Source organism: Ipomoea triloba, chromosome 7, assembly GCF_003576645.1.
Source record: "Ipomoea triloba cultivar NCNSP0323 chromosome 7, ASM357664v1".
In the NCBI taxonomy this organism is placed as follows: domain Eukaryota; kingdom Viridiplantae; phylum Streptophyta; class Magnoliopsida; order Solanales; family Convolvulaceae; genus Ipomoea; species Ipomoea triloba.
This window is the reverse complement of record NC_044922.1, coordinates 17,374,851-17,387,601: the sequence shown is the minus strand read 5'-3', so window position 1 is coordinate 17,387,601 and position 12,751 is coordinate 17,374,851. Positions and strand designations below refer to the sequence as shown.

Below are 12,751 nucleotides of genomic sequence, written 5' to 3'. Positions count from 1 at the left end.
TTATTTGCAGGGGAGGGTTTTGAAGAATGTGCAGCTAGAGAGGTGAAGGAAGAAGCAGGGTTAGAGCTGAAGAACATACAGACTCTGATAGTGATAAACGTAACCATGTGTTTCACAAAGAAGTTAAACCATCACACTACGTAGTACTGTTGATCAGAGCAGAACTGAAAGATCCTGATCAGATCCCAGAGAACGTAGAAGCAGACAGGTGCGAGGGTTGGGATTGGTATGAATGGAATGATATGCCAAAGCCTCTTACTCCTCCACTTCAACTCATTCTCAATTCTGGCTTCAATCCCTTCTCTGCCAATGTCCAGAATTAATGTTAGTTGAAGATCTCTTGCAGCCAACAATGGCGGTTGCTAGCAACGTGACGTCATTTAATTTAATTTCTGATATTCAAATATTATTCGCTAGGTTGAATAAATCATATTGTTGTTGTTGGAAAATTGTATTATGTTAGAAATCATATATTACTAGTCAAAATATTGCAAAGTCTATGGGAAATGATTACTGTTTAGTGTGCTCATTTGAGTATTAATATAATAATATCATTGATTTATGACTAATAATCTAATAGGTAGCTCCTGATAAACAGATACTACATTGTAATAGAGAGTCCCGCTAATTGCAAAGTCATAACTTAACCCAATTACCCAGCCATTAGCGTGCTGAAAAGCTAGTTTACCCGGCCATTAGTGTGCTGAAAAGCTAGTTTACCCGGCCATTAGCGCGTGATATTGCTGAAAAGCTAGTTGAAAGTTGAAAAGTAAGTAGTTAATAAGCTAACTAATTAAAATTAAAGTGTTTGATAAAATTAATTGTTGAATTAGTTGATAAGTGTAAAAAGGATATAAAATGATAAAAAAAATGTGGGTTGATCTTGATTGAAAAAGTTTTTGAGCATTGCATCGCAGATTAGGAGGTGTTTTCCAACTGAGTTATCAAATTTAGTCAGTTGTCTACCTATTTGGTGCTTGATTTATTACTTTATATTGTGTCTGGAAAATATCAGGGATAACTACTCCTACTGATACTCCAACTAAAACCCCACTCATTATATTTCTCACGTATTATGAGTACTGGGAGAATTTAGGGTATTGGAGAAATTTTAGACATAGAAGGCTAATTAAGGCTGAATAATCTATGGGTGCGTTTGGTTCGCACATGGGAATCGGAATCGGAATGGGTATCAAATACTTGGTAATGGGTTTTGGTGAAAGTATTTAACATGTTTGGTAATTGGGTGGAATGGGAATGATTATTAATAGTTGAAGAAGAAAGGAGGAAGGGAGATGAAACCCTTATTTAATAAGGGTATGAGTTTTGTCATTAATGGGGTATTCCAAACCCATAGTAGCATTCAAAAAACCTATCAACCAAACACAAATTAAACAATCACTTTCATACACAATCCTTATGCCTAAACCCACCAACCAAACACACCATATGTGTTATTCTTAATAGAAAGCATAATTTAACATTTTCTGAGTTAGATGCTAACTCCTATCCAAGTTGAGCGGATAAATAACTTAGAAACTATGACACTATATATACTGTAGCGGGATTTCCATCATTAATATTTTGTATATTTTGAGTGGAAATATATGATATTATTTGAGATGTTAGTTGCCTTGTGTATATATTATTATAAGTGGGATTAAGAATTTTCAATTAGTCACATATAGATCATCATGATAGGACAAATGAGCTTACTACTCATATCCCCTTTGACTACATCGCAATGTGTTGATGACTAATAATACGGAGTATATGATTTCTAACACAACACATTATATAAATCATACCATCATTTTATTTTACAACAGCAATAATAATACGATTTATTTAAACCATTCAATCTAGCCAATAATGTTTAAATTTCAAAAATTAAATTAAATTAAATGACGTCACGTTGCCGGCGACCGCCATTGTTGGCTGCAAGCTATCTTCAACATTAATTCTGGACGCCGGCGGAGAAGGGATTGAAGCCAGAATTGAGAATGAGTTGAAGTGGAGGAGTAAGAGGCTTTGGCATATCATTCCATTCATACCAATCCCAACCCTCACACCTGTCTGGTTCAACGTTTTCTGGGATTTGATCAGGATCGCTAAGTTCTGCTCGGATCAAGAGTACTACGTAGTGGGATGGTTTAGCTTCGTTGTGAAACACATGGTTTATGACCCTTAGAGTCTCTATGTTCTTCAGCTCTAACCCTGCTTCTTCCTTCACCTCTCTCGCTGCACATTCTTCAAAAACCTCCCCTGCAAATAAATGAACATACAAATAAATACATGCATGACTCGCATGAAATGGTTACATGTTCAAGTTTCAATAAAATTACCTATTAATTTTCTTGATTTGAGACGATCAGCTATGAACAATTTACTACTAGTAGAGAATTTACCAAAACCATGTAACAATAGATCAGGCGTCTTTAGTTAAAAGTCAAAAAAAAATTGGTGTTGTGGCAATTTCTTAATTTTTTAAATCACTTTACACTTGTGTAATTAATCAACATAGAAGCGTAAAGTTCACACTTTTTGCGCCTGTAGTAGTAGGGACACATTTTAATCAACCAAGTAGGGACACATTTTGTTGTCTACTACTAATGCAAATGGAGCTTTTTGAGGTTGATTTACATCCATGTGGTCTTTTTGACCACTAGGGTCAAAAGTTAATAATAGTAACCGTGAGTTTCCCTTGTCACTCAAAATTATGAATATATTAAGGCACGTACCAAATTCGAGGTGACCGCTAGGAACGGAGAAACAAGAAGTGCCAGCGCCGGCGAGGCGCTTTCCGACCAACACCTTCTCCCCTTTCAGTATGAAAACCGCCACTGCTACTTTGGGAACCTTGTCGCTGCTCATTTTCTAGGGTTTTGGCTAAACCAAGTAGATGATAATACTGTGTTTAAGGTTGCGAATTTTAGCTAAGTATAAAGATTGGTTTTTTTTGGTGTTTCAGCTCCGATGATGGAGGGGGTCCTTTTATAGTGTTCTAAGGGCTGCTGGTATCACTGTATCAGCATACCTTATTGGAATTAAAAACAGAGTCAACGGAAAACTAATTATAGTATGTACATACACAAAATTCAAAGTCAACGGAATTGTATTTTTAGAATTCTAATTAAGGTAATAATTACATTGTAATACTAACTACGGTGAGGTATAAGTATCACAATTTTAGTTATAAGTATTACAATGTATATTATATGTAACAATTTATTTTTAATTCAAATTGATATTAAATGTTCTACCATAAGTACTACAATCTCTTTTTATAGGTAGTAACATTTCGCATATAAGTATTACAATATTGGCATTAGAATTATACATTGTAAGTATCACAATTTCTGTTATGAATATTGCAATATTTATCATTAATAACAATCATTTTATTCTAAATAGTATATATCACAATTTCACATACAATATTTATTATAAGTAATGTTTATTTATCTCAAAATGGTATTAAATTTTCTGTAATAAGTATTATGATTTCTATTATAGGTAACAAGCAACTATACTAGATTTGACTCGTCTCACTGATTAAGATCCAAAGACTGTCTAATAGAAGTGTGATTTTATGCAAAAAGTGTACAATTTGGTGTTAAGTTTTAAAGCTAGATCATCGCAATAATTATACCTTATCATGGACCTACAGGACATGCATATTCATAGTAAGAAAGGAAACGTGGGTTAATAATTAATAAATAGGTTAATCAACTCTTTTACATACACGCCTTCCCAACACAAGTTGTGGAAGAAAATGACATGCCAATACAAGTTGATGGTTTCGATTTTAAAGTCTTAATTAGTATGAAAAATACGCATTGAATCTATCTAGATGTTTGACAAAGTTCAAAGTATGAAGGTATTATAAAAAATATTTTTTAATTATATATATATATATATATATATATATATATATATATATATATATATTAGTTCTGAAACTGATATATATTTTTTTAGTTTACTCAAAGGTATCCCTCCAACCGACAACCAGAGAACTAACCCTCGTCCCAACGGTCAGCACATTAAGTGGTAGGGGACTGGCCAAATGGTTTGCTCCATGCACATGGGTGGAAACTTATATATTTTGAATATATGCGGCAATTCAAGTTTTCGTGTTTACACATCTCATGAATCATTATTCTTGAATCAGGTTGAGTTTTTCATAACTATTAACTTTCCTTCATAAATAACTTTTTCAACACCTAAATATTACGGAGTATATTTTAATTTAAAATTATTACAGTTTTCTCAAAAGTATTACATTTTTCTTTATCTTATAATCCATGGGGAATGCTTTGCCTCTCTTTAAAGTTCTACCTATTATGAACATAATTGGTGTATGGGTCCTAGTATATTCTAACTAGAGAAACCTGTGATTAGACCAAAATAAATAAATAAATAAATATTGCAAAGACATTTTATTGTCGGAAACTAGATTGAATAAATTCTATTGTCGGAAAATAAAATATTTTGAATGTTATAAATAAATCATTTTGTTGTAAAATAAAATTAAATAAAATTACATGATTTGAATAAAGTATTGTGTTATAAGACATATTTTTAGTCAAAATATTGCAAAGTCAAAGGGGCCGGTATTACTATGTTCATTTGTGTAGTATTATGATGGTCTATTACTAATTAGAAATTCTTAATCCCACTAATATTAAGACAGGGCAGTTAAACAACTTAAACAACATTGGATGAGTCTGAAATCATTGCTCCAAAAAGACTATTCTAAGAGGTAGAATAAAGTATGATTCTCAAATCAATAGTCCAAATAATTTTTTCATTATTTTCCACAAACAAAATGTGTTATAATTCTTTTTCCCTTCAACTTCAACTTCAACAAAATAAATAAATAATCAAAAAAATCTTTACTATACTAAAGTTAGATCAGACATGGTTAGTTGACCAATTGTTATACCAGGGACCATGGTCCATATTATAATGTTGATAAGTGATATACAAGTAAAATTTTAATATATTAAATATTAATTTTTTGAATGTTCATTATTAGACATATTACCTAAAAATAATCTTTAATAAAATAAATCTTCATTATATTAAAAATAACATTTATTTGTGATCTACAATACAATTTGTCATTGTTGACTAATTGTTATACCATGGACCAGGGTTCATATTGAATTGTGAACCCTAGTCCAAAATTTATGTGTCTGCAGTTAACACATTATGTACCTGCAGTTAATCGTTTCTATACTTGTAAACAAATTGAAACCACATAACACGGTAATTACATACATAACTACAAACATACAAACGGTTAACTACATATACAAAGTATATTAACTGCAGACACATAACATGCTAACCAACATATTATGTGTTTGCATTAACAATTTATGTGTTTGTAGTTATCATGTTATGTGACTTCAATTTGTTTATGGGTACAGAAAGTGTCAATTGCAGGTACATAATGTGCCAACTACAAGTACAGAATCTAAATGTTATTTTTTGACCATTATTCACAATGCAATGTAGACCATGATCCATGGTATAATTTGTCGTTGTTGACCAATTGTTATACAGTGGACCATGATTGTCGAATGAAAGTGTAGTACAATTAAAATGGTATTTTAGTGTTACTATAATGAAACTAGTGTGTGTAGAAAATGAAACTAAAAAACATAACATATTATTATCAAATGAAACTGTAGTATAATTAAAATAACACTTTAGTATTGCTATAATGAAACTAATGTGCGTGAAAAAATGAAACTAAAAATCCAGAGTCATACAATAATATATATTGTCAAATGACCTAAAGTGTAATTAAAATAATGCTTCAACACTACTATAATAAACTAGTGTGTATAGAAAATGAAATAAAAATAGAGCTCAAGTAATATATATATATATATATATATATATATATATATATATATATATATATATATATTATCAAATGAAACTATAATAGAATTAAAATAATACTTTAGTATTGCTATAATAAAACTAAAAAACATGTCATACTTGTAAAATGAAACTGAAGTTCAATTAAAATGATACATATTTCATGGTCCATGATGCTACATAAACCATGATGGCAAATTATGCTATGGACCCGATCTACATTGTAAGGTAAACTCGGGTCCATGTTCATAATTTTAGAACTCTATGTTCACAATTTTAAAGCTTTATATTCACAATTTTAGATCTCAATATACAAAATTACATTACTCAATATTTACAACTTTTGAACTCTATATTCATAATTTTGTTATATACATTTAAAAATTGTGTTATACTATTGAATATAGAGTTATGAAATTGTGAATGTAGAGTTATAAAATTATGAACATGGTATAACAAACAGACCATGATCCGCAATAAATTTTGCCGTTGTGGTTGAGGCAAATTATGCTATGGACCCGGGTCCACCTTGCAAGGTGAACTCGAGTTTATGTTAACAAATTTAGAACTTTATGTTCAAAATTTTAAAACTCTATGTTCACAATTTTATAACTTTATATGCAAAATTACATTATTCAATATTCACAACTTTGAACTCTATATTCACAATTTTGTTATGTAGACTTAAAATTGTGTTATGCTATTGAATATATAGTTTTGATACTATTGAACATAGAGTTATAAAATTGTGAACGTAAAAGTTATAAAATTATGAACATAGAGCTATGAAATTGTGAACATGAAATTATGAACATGAAGTTATAAAACTGTGAACATGGAGTTATGAAATTGTGAACATGGGGTTATGAAATTATGAACATAGAGTTATGAAATTGTAAACATAGACCCGAGTACACCTTGCAAGGTGGATCCGAGTTCATGGCATAACAATTGTGTTGTTGACAACAATTTATATCGTGGACCCGGGTTAATGGTTTGTTTTTTTTTGGAAATCACGTTTCGCGTTTCGGCCAGACTGTGTATTTGTGTTAATATTCTGTGTATTCTTTGAAGACATTATGTATATTGTAGACTACGGTTTTGTGTATTCATGTTAGGGGTAGTTGTGACGTGTTTTGTGCATTCGAATGTTAGGATGATGATTTCTGTGTAGTTGTATCAATATTATGTGTATTCTCTCAAGTCATTCTGTGTATTCTAGACAAGGATTTTGTATATTCATGTTAGTGGTACTTAAATACAGGGGTGATGTGTTTGTGTATTTGGTGTTTTCATATTCTGTGTATTCTTTAAAAATATTCTATGTATTGTAGACTACAATTTTGTGTATTCATGTTAGGGGTACTTAAACATAGGTTGTGACGTGTTTTGTGTATTCGAATGTTAGGACTTAGGAGGATGATTTCTGTGTAGTTGTATCAATATTCTGTGTATTCACTCAAGTCATTCTGTATATTCAACACAAAAATTCTGTATATTATAGACAATGAATTTCCTGAAGTCGTTCACGTTCGCGTCCACTAACATCGATATAACAATTGGTTGTTGCCGGGGTGGGCCTTTTGTCTTTGCTTGTGGCCCAAGAATAACATTTAGAATAATTGAAAAGCCCCATTTTTCCAAAACGACCGCGGGGAAACGACAACAATATGGCGCCAATACCAAAAACGACACGCATAAAATCCTGCACGAAACAGAGCCAAACCCGCTTCCGTTCTCTCCGTTGCTTATCGATTTTGGAATTTGGACAGTCAACAGTGACCTGCAAAATGGAAAATGGCGCCGCATCGCCGCCGGTGCCTAAGGTAGGGGTGGCGGTGTTTTTATTAAATGGAAATAAGGTGCTGTTAGGCCGTCGCCTCTCTTCCGTCGGCTACAACACCTTCGCCCTCCCCGGCGGACACCTAGAGTTCGGTCAGTTAATCCATTTTGTCTCTTCGCTTGCAAATTCAATTAGTCAGTTATTTGGATTTCTTTTACTTTACTAACTAAATATCAAAGTGATTGCTCCAATTTCAAGTGTCATGTTGTGTTGATGATGCCTGAATGATGCGTCAGCCAACGTATTTACATATTTGGTATTATATATTTACTTAGTCTTAGATTGTGTATTTTTCTTGAATTCTTGGTAAATGACTAAACTTAGTAAGAAAATTGGTTTTGGCTGGAAGGTTAGCCCTTAGCTGTTTGTATAATATGGTAGTTCTTCCATCCTATTTTATATGCCTTAATTTTGTTTTTCTGTTTCTCTTATAACGTTATCTGCTTGCTTGTCTGGAAACAAACACTACAAAAAAGTCAGATTTATTAACAAAAAATCCGTAATTAAATTAATGAAATCTTTGGATTTCTGTACTTAAAGCACTTAAATTCGTAGGTATTTAAGTGTTAGCTATTTCATTTGTTTCTAAACCTGTTTGTATATTCTGTTTTATTTAAGTTCTAGAGAATGACTATTGAACCACATCCATATTTTGTCTTGATTATTAATTTTTCCACATTGGTTTCAAGACTTTTAAAATCGTGACATATTTGGTTTTTCCTGCCTAATTTTCGGCCATTAACCTTCAAAATAAGTAACTTACATAACACATGATTTAATTTGGTTAGAAGTGAAAATGATAATATTTTAAAAGTCTTGCACTAAATGTTTAAAAATTAATAGTCAGAGACCAAATATGGAAATGGTTGAATAGTTGTGGACCTAAAGTGGAAAATTCTCTGAATCCTAGATTTCTAGCTATTTAGTCTGTTGCTAAACCTGATTGTATTTTTCTGATTTATTGTAGTGAAATACTATTGACACTTTGTTTCTCTTTTACTTGCCATATTCCTATCTTGCTTTTCTTATCTTTCTTTAAAGTGAAATGAAAATTCTCAAATGCGATTAACAATTTGGGAGGAAAGAAGCAGGTGATTTTGACTAACTCACTTATAGATACTAGTTTTTTCAAGGCAATAACTTGGCACATGTTCTAGTGTTCAATGGTACCTTTTATATAGTGAGAGCTAAGCAAGAATACTTTGTTAGCTAGTAGTATATTCTTGCTTTTCTGTTGGTTGCAAGCTACTTGTTAAGTTATCTAGGCTAATACAGTTAGGTTGAGAGCTCGAGATTATTTGCTAGATGAGAAATGCTATTAGTTCTGCACCCTAAGGAATAGCTTGTGTGCAGGGCTTGTTATAGTTGTTGAGTGCTCTAGTAAAAGGTTGTGATGTACTGATGTTGTCTATGTCTTCATCCTCAAGAATCTGAAAGTTGTGTGCTCTAAGCCCAACTAATAATGTCCCATGATGTTGTCTATGACCCTAGCCGGTAAAGGATCACGAGATAAATCAGCTTAGGTTGCACATAGCTAGTTGGCTCAAACCAATTAGGCCAATAGGGTGCTCCGTTGGAGTTGAACTTGTAATTTTGTAGTTACCAAGTCAATAACCTGACCAACTTGGCTGGGTGGGGTTTGCCCTCGAGATCACTTTTACTCTTTGTGCAACATGCCATATAACTCACTCCTCTTATCTGTTACTAGTTACTAGGTTTTGAAGGATTTGTGTTATATCTGGTTTTTATGTAATGTTTCATCAGTGTCCAAACTTTCTACACTGTTAACTTCAGGAGAAAGTTTTGAAGAATGTGCAGCCAGGGAGGTGAAGGAGGAGACCGGATTGGATATTGATAAAACCGAGTTCTTGACAGTTGTCAACAATGTGATGATCACAGAGAAAGTGCACGTTGTTTGCATCCTATTACGAGCAATCCTGGCTGATCCTGCTCAGGTTCCACAAAATGTTGAGCCTGAGAAGTGTGGTGGTTGGGAATGGTATGATTGGAACGAGCTCCCAAAGCCACTCTTTGGACCTTTGGAGGATGTGGTTCAGGCTGGGTTTAATCCATTCCCTACAAACTAAAACCATTTCCTTAGATTATTGCAGATTTTCCGATGGATCAAACCTCCATTTGCTGGAGAATGCTGCTGCAATATGAGCTTAGACCTTAGCACGATCTGTTTATTATAATATTCGTAGTCTCTAATCTATTCGGGAAAAGTTTTATGAAAACTAATATTATGTCAATCCACTTTGCTGGTTGCTACAAGTATGTTGATGTGGGTATAATTAAGTTGAGGTGAAAGTGATGAGAGGAATATATTATTAGTTATATATATGTAAAATGTTGAAGTGTATTTGTGGCGTTCACTTGTAACACATCATCCGTAAAAACCTCATTGGAGGAGTTTTTTTGGCAAATTTTTTGTGAGTCTCAAGTTTATTTTAAAAGATGAAATTAAAAAAAAAATGGGAAAAATTTTTGAGTGATCAAGCTGGCAACTATTCTAATTGCCCATTGGGTGTTTCATGTGTGATTGTCTGAAGCGCATGCCCGGGTTGGACATTTTGCATTTTTTAAGGTTAGGTTGGTAGAACTTATAATTAATTTAACCTATAAATAAACTATAAGTTCTTGTTTAGTAAAGCATAGAGAATTTAAAAAATAAGATTTCAAAATAAGTTAATACTCCGTAGTTACTAGTTTTTATGTAGGCTTTATTGACCCGTCTAGTTGAAAGCTAAAAAACTATACCTAGTAGCTAATAAGCTAACTAATTGAAATTAAAATGTTTGCTAAAATCTATATATATATATATATAGATTAAAACAGAAGTGTCATTTTCTCGCTCATTGTAGACCCAAAAAAAATTAGTTTGAAATTTGAAATCAGTCAACATAAAGTTCCAATACTTAACAAAATTAAATCATATTCAAGTGAATAACTTAAATTCGGTACATGTATATATATAAAGCTTATCAAATAAAATCATTACTAATTTATATATACATGTAATGACTTTATTTGGTAAGCTTTATATATATATATATATATATATATATATATATATATATATATATATATTTGTTATCCTAAATTGTTATAAGATTAGAAAATTAAATATATACATGTTGTCATATATAAAAGAAATTAGAACTTTATTTTTCAAAAAAAAATGTTTATATTTTTTCACGCTAATTTTCATTAAGTTATAGAAAGTTTGTAATGACTAAAGTTTATTGCAATGAAAAAAATAAAAACTAAAAAAATGAAGTTCTAAAATAACTACAATGAACTAATTGTGGTATTATATTGGTTTCTTAAAAAAAGCGTTATTTGAGTGTTAATTTAAAATAGTAAGCATGTCACCCGTGTTGGAATAGTTTTTGTAATCCAAAATAAATTGTAATGGTCTTATTAATAAATAATAATATCGTAAAATAAATTGTATTTGTCTTATTAAAAAATATTAATATAAATATTGAATCGTTATTAATGTGAATGAATATTTAGCACACTAAATTTTATTCTGTAATGTTGGTTAAGATATCTTATTTAACTATTTCAAATTAAATATTTTAGATTTATTAATAAATTTTAGAGTGATAATTATGAGTCAAAGATGTTTATTTATTTTTCTAACAGAGTAGAATCAACGAGCAACAATATGAATATTATTTTACAAATAATGGTAGTTATTCATTTCTTAGCTTTATGTATTTAATTATTTATTTATCATTTTTATAAAATCATTTTATTTATTTTTGTCAAGGTTTTGCTGGATCTTCTTCATGCTGGTGATGGTGCTTATGTCAAAATAGTGAGATAGTATCCCTATGGGTTCTTTCGAAGCACAAAAAAAAAAAAAAAACAAAAACAAAAAAGACTAAAGATCGTTATGCACATTAATATTTTATTAAAATATTTTTAGATATGTTATTAATTTTCTAATGAAGGTTGGATGCAGTTGTATTTGATTAACAACATAAAAAAAATTGCTTTATAAAAAACAACATAAAAAAACTTGCAATATTCTTTGATGTACATACCATCAAAATTGTTATAAAAGTGCATACATTTTTTTTATACTTTAAAAGTTAATGATTGCATTTAACTATAATACATACCTATTAAACCATTGTGACATGTCAATTTTTTTTTTTTACTTCATCTAACTTTTAAAAATAGTCTCGAAATTATTACTACTATATATAAATTTATCCATGTGATGTTGATTTTCAAAACTTAAAAATGTAAAAGGTAAAATATATTATTGTTATGATTTCAGCATTCGATTAATGACAGTTTTAAATATTATTGCATTCATTTAAAAAATTTGTACTACAAATGGTGTAAATAAATTTTATAAAATATGATAAATTATAAAATTTTTCAAATCTAATATAGTATGGATTATTTCAATATTACGAGCTCAAAATAAATTTATTTAAGTTAATAACATAATTATTGTTAGTTCCATAAGAGTGTGGTACCACATTTTTCCGTTGTTCACGAGCCAAGTTCAAAAAATAAATAAATAAAAAAATTGCTACAGTGCTTACTCATTAGGAAAATTTATTTTAAAATTATCTAAACTCATACTCTTAAGTAAAAAATCAGAAATATGCCTAAATACGTAATATAGTTAGGGATTGTATTAAATTATTTTAATTTGTAAATCCATTTCATTAATTATAAGTAATAAAATATAAAATATACTTAAGAAAATTTGATTATAAAATTAACAAAATGTGTGTTCATAACTATTTAGAAATTTTTTAAAATACATACTTATATTTATGCACTATATTAATAATACAAAATTAAAATGCTAATTTTTTTAAATTCTAAATGTGATTATTTTAATTATAAATCCATCAATATATATTATAATTACGGAATATATATATATATATATATATATATATATATATATATATATATATATATATATATATATATATATATATATATATATATATATATATATATTATATATATATA

General features: G+C 30.1%; 2 protein-coding genes across 2 annotated transcripts; one reads left to right on the top strand and one right to left on the bottom strand.

Moving 5' to 3' along the window:
• Positions 1–1,774: 1,774 nt before the first annotated feature.
• On the bottom strand, positions 1,775–2,949 carry LOC116026268 (nudix hydrolase 1-like). The gene is made up of 2 exons (XM_031267751.1): positions 2,742–2,949; positions 1,775–2,265 (listed from the first exon to the last, which is right to left on the bottom strand). The coding sequence occupies exons 1-2, from the start codon at positions 2,872–2,874 to the stop codon at positions 1,958–1,960; spliced, it is 441 nt and encodes a 146-aa protein (XP_031123611.1). The 5' UTR covers positions 2,875–2,949; the 3' UTR covers positions 1,775–1,957.
• Positions 2,950–7,568: 4,619 nt separating this feature from the next.
• On the top strand, positions 7,569–10,167 carry LOC116024968 (nudix hydrolase 1-like). Its single transcript, XM_031266012.1, has 2 exons — positions 7,569–7,833; positions 9,536–10,167. The coding sequence occupies exons 1-2, from the start codon at positions 7,569–7,571 to the stop codon at positions 9,826–9,828; spliced, it is 558 nt and encodes a 185-aa protein (XP_031121872.1). The 3' UTR covers positions 9,829–10,167.
• The last annotated feature ends 2,584 nt before the right edge of the window (positions 10,168–12,751 follow it).

Bases quoted from the DNA above. Each gene is read 5' to 3' on its own strand.
- LOC116024968 (XM_031266012.1), top strand. From the start codon at position 7,569: ATGGCGCCAATACCAAAAACGACACGCATAAAATCCTGCACGAAACAG. The intron at 7,834-9,535 runs GTCAGTTAATCC...TGTTAACTTCAG, and splicing joins CGGCGGACACCTAGAGTTCG to GAGAAAGTTTTGAAGAATGT.
- LOC116026268 (XM_031267751.1), bottom strand. From the start codon at position 2,874: ATGAGCAGCGACAAGGTTCCCAAAGTAGCAGTGGCGGTTTTCATACTG. The intron at 2,266-2,741 runs GTACGTGCCTTA...ATTTATTTGCAG, and splicing joins TAGCGGTCACCTCGAATTTG to GGGAGGTTTTTGAAGAATGT.